The sequence below is a fragment of the Arachis duranensis genome, chromosome 4 (assembly GCF_000817695.3).
Source record: "Arachis duranensis cultivar V14167 chromosome 4, aradu.V14167.gnm2.J7QH, whole genome shotgun sequence".
NCBI classification, from domain to species: Eukaryota; Viridiplantae; Streptophyta; class Magnoliopsida; order Fabales; family Fabaceae; genus Arachis; species Arachis duranensis.
The window spans coordinates 109,674,478-109,678,840 of record NC_029775.3 but is presented as its reverse complement, the minus strand read 5'-3'; the positions used below and the strand labels follow the sequence as shown (position 1 = coordinate 109,678,840).

The 4,363-nt window shown below is 51.1% G+C and overlaps 1 protein-coding gene across 1 annotated transcript; it reads left to right on the top strand.

The window, feature by feature from the left end:
• The first annotated feature begins 901 nt into the window (after nt 1-901).
• Nucleotides 902-2,779, top strand: LOC107485795 (uncharacterized). Its single transcript, XM_016106332.1, has one exon. It carries the CDS (start codon nt 902-904, stop codon nt 2,777-2,779), a length of 1,878 nt encoding a protein of 625 aa, XP_015961818.1.
• The last annotated feature ends 1,584 nt before the right edge of the window (nt 2,780-4,363 follow it).

Sequence of the window (4,363 nt, the reverse complement as noted above, 5' to 3'; positions counted from 1 at the left end):
GTTTGCATTTATATATTTGGTTGTAAATTTACTCTTGGAGTTTAATTGGTTTCAATTTATTCAAACGTTTTAAATATGTTTCAAGTCTCTGAACGTACGTGTCACCTAATGTGGTAATATTAGGGTAACACTTTAACAGTATTAACCTTCACCCGTATAACTAAAATAAAATAAATTAAATTTAAGAGATAATTTTAAAACTTTCAATAGGTGTTAAAATATTGTAAATATACTATTTAAAATGGGATTTTTATTTAAAAATATTTTATTTTTTGAAATAAATAATTTTAAAAATTATTATGGAAATATGTCATCTAGTCTTATTTCGTTTACACTGTAAACAATATAACTATGAATAAACGAAATATGTGTATTTTTTTCAAATTTCAAATAGCTTCTTTATATTGTAAATGAGATACATTCATAATTATCTTTTACACTATAAACGAGATATGTTACGGTCCGGCCCAGACCACGAACGGGTCGGCCCGACCCGTCGAGAACCCGACCCGAGCAATCGAGCCCTCAGCGCTCGCCACGGTGCCAGGACACGCGTCCTCATCATCCCACCAACACAGTCAAGGAAGCTTCGGGGAAAATGGGCCTGTCCCCCTAGGGCCCACCTCTGACACGGTATAAATAGGGAAGGATTCGCCCTTCCCTCGAGGTATGTCACACTTTTCCACCTAACCATTTCCCCGCCTGCACACTAGCTGACTAGAGCGTCGGAGTGTCTTTGCAGGTGGCACCCCCCTCTCCTCCCACAACGAGAGCTCGACTACCCGGCAGATCCAAACCCAGCACGGTCACGATTGAAGTGTTCTCATCACCTCAAACACCTACTCGAACTGTCCGGTAACCGACAACCGAACATTGGCGCCGTCTGTGGGGACACGCTCAAATGGACGTCGTGCCGGGTCCCGGAGACCAAGGCCGAGGAGCCGGAGCAGAAGGGGCAGCCTCCGTCGCCTCACTAAGGGGACGGCGAGGGTCCCCCCGACAACGCACCGAACCACGCACAAGGACTCGACCTTTTGGGGGAACAGGCGCCGACAGCGCCATAATAATGCAGGAGCTACGCCACAGGGTCCAGAACCTGGAACGGCAACTGGCCGACCAAGAGCACGACCGCCGGACCACCGATCCCAGCTACTCCCCATCCCCTGAAAGCCAAGAGAGGGATTCTCATCGAAGCCGCCTACGACGCGCCTCAGCATCCCGAACGGAATTGGAGAGTACTCGTGAAGAATCACCTATTCCGAGAAGACGAAATGACACAATCATCTACTCCCGGGGCAAGGAAACGCGCCGCTCGGGACGAGGTCGCGAAGATGGGGAAGAGAGGTCCGAGAGGACACGGCAACCCGTGATAATGGGCGCCACCCCGTTCCACCGATCTATCCTCGAAGTCCGGTTGCCGAAGCACTTCGACAAACCAACGGACATGAGGTACGATGGAACTCAAGACCCCCTGGAACATCTAACGGCCTTCGAAGCCAGGATGAATCTGGAGGGAGTAGGGGACGAGGTGAGATGCCGAGCCTTCCCAGTAACTCTGGCAGGACCCGCGATCAGATGGTTTAACGGCCTCCCACAGGAGTCCATCCATAGGTTTTCGGACATCAGCCGTGCTTTCCTAGCCCAATTCACAACACGAATAGCGAAGGCAAAGCACCCAATCAACCTTCTGGGGATAACCCAGAGACAAGGAGAGCTGACCAAAAAATACCTGGACCGATTTAACGACGAATGCCTGGAAATTGACGGCCTAACTGACTCCGTGGCCAGCCTCTGTCTGACTAACGGCCTCCTCAACGAAGACTTCCGAAAACACCTAACCACGAAACCGGTCTGGACGATGCACGAAATCCAAACGGTGGCTAAGGAATATATAAATGACGAGGAAGTCAGTCAGGTCGTAGCCGCCAACAAACGGCACTACGGCTACAACCAACCGAGGCAGCAGGGCAGTGGGGAGAGGCAGAAAGAACAGGCCAAAGAAGGAGGGCCGGGCAAAGCACCCAGACCATTTCCCCGAATCGGGAAGTTCACAAACTACACCCCGCTCTCCCTCCCCATCGTGGAAGTTTACCAACAAATAGCCGAGAGAGGGATCTTGTCGAAGCCTCGACCACTCAAGGACCGTACGGGGGGAAACAAGAGCCTCTACTGTGACTACCACAAGGGCTATGGCCACCAAACACAGGACTGTTTTGACCTGAGGGATGCATTAGAACAAGCCATCAGGGACGGTAAACTTTCAGAATTCTCCCATCTTATAAGGGAGCCGAGAAGGCGGCTTCAAGATCAGGACGAAGAGGGGAAGGCCCGGTCGACAAAGCGACGACAAGAGCCAGAAGAAAAAGACCACGGGCTCACCGTGATAAACGTAGTGACTGCCAAGAACGCGGCGCCAAGGTCAAGGTTGGCACACAAGAAAGACGCCAAGATCATGGCGGTCTCCGTCGCGCCAATGCGAAACTCCAAAAAGCCCCCGTCTATCTCATTCGGCCCGGAAGATCAGTGGTTCGACGAAGCCCCTGAAAACCCACCAATGGTCATTACGGCCAGGGTAGGAACAGGGCTCGTAAAGCGGATCCTCGTTGACACGGGGGCAGACTCCAACATCATGTTCCGCAACATGTTCGACGCCCTGGGATTGAAGGATGCCGACCTATCAACTCACCAACACGGGGTCATCGGATTGGGCGACCACTTCATCAAGCCAGATGGAATAATATCCCTGCCGATCTCTGTGGGACAGGCCCACGGCCGATGATCGGCAATGGCGGAATTCGTGGTTCTCCGAGATTCAACGGCCTACAACATCATCTTGGGGAGAAAGACGATTAACGATATTGAGGCAATAATCAACATAAAGCTACTAATCATGAAGTTTGTCGCCGACGACGGATCTGTAGGGTCCATAAGGGGAGACCTAGAGACGGCGGTCGCTTGCGACAACGCCAACCTCTCCTTAAGGAAGAAATCCAAAGAAGCATCAGGAGTGTTCCTGGCCCACTTGGATGCCAGGGTGGACGACAAACCCAGACCAGAACTGGAGGGGGATTTGGAGAAGTGCAGGATTGGTGACACGAAAGACAAGTTCACCTTGTCAATAGAAATCTTCCACAAGAACTGAAGGAACCCTTGGTAGAAATGATCAAGGCCAATGCCGACTTGTTCGCCTGGACACCGGCCGACATGCCGGGCATAGACCCCGGAGTCATGTCACATCACCTAGCCGTCAAAGCAGAAGCCCATCTGGTAGCTCAGAGGAGGAGAAAGATGTCGTGTGAAAGGGCGAATGAGGTAGCCAGGCAGACGGCCAGCCTTCTTGAGGCCGGCTTCATACGAGAACTAGACTATTCGACCTGGCTCTCGAATGTAGTGCTAGTTAAGAAGCACAACGGTAAATGGAGAATGTGCGTGGACTACTCCGACCTCAACAAGGCATGCCCTAAAGACTGCTTCCCCCTTCCAAACATAGATGCGCTCGTCGACGCGGCAGCGGGCTATCGGTATCTGAGCTTCATGGATGCCTACTCTGGCTACAACCAAATACCGATGCACCGGCCTGACGAAGCTAAAACAGCGTTTATAACGCCGGGAGGAACCTTCTGCTACAGGGTAATGCCATTCGGCCTAAAAAATGCAGGAGCAACATACCAAAGGCTGATGAGCAAAATATTCGGCGACCTCATAGGCAAAACAGTGGAAGTTTATGTAGATGACATACTCGCAAAAACTGCGGAACCCGGGGACCTTCTGAATGACTTGAGAAGTGTATTCGGGTCTCTCCGACGATACGGCATGAGGCTCAATCCCATTAAGTGTGCCTTCGCCATGGAAGCTGGAAAATTCCTTGGATTCATGATAACCCAGAGGGGGGTGGAAGCCAACCCGGAGAAATGCCAAGCGATACTCCAGATGAAGAGCCCAGGTTGCATCAAGGACGTCCAGAGGTTGGCGGGACGGCTGACCTCGTTATCCAGGTTTCTCGGAGCATCGGCAGCAAAGGCCCTGCCCTTCTTTAACCTCATGAAGAAAGGAATAGCGTTCGAATGGACGCCCGCATGTGAAGAAGCCTTTAAACACTTCAAAGAAGTTCTAGCCGCACCCCTTATTCTCGGAAAGCCAAAGAACGGTGAGCCACTATACTTGTACCTCGCCATAACAGGAGAAGCCCTGGCCGGGGTTCTTGTACGAGAGGAAGGAAGAGCTCAACAGCCAATCTATTTCATGAGCAGAGCGCTACAAGGGGCAGAACTAAGGTACGGCAAGCTAGAAAAGCTAGCTCTGGCACTCTTGACCACTTCGAGGAGACTAAAACAGTACTTCCAAAGTCACCAGATTGTCGTAA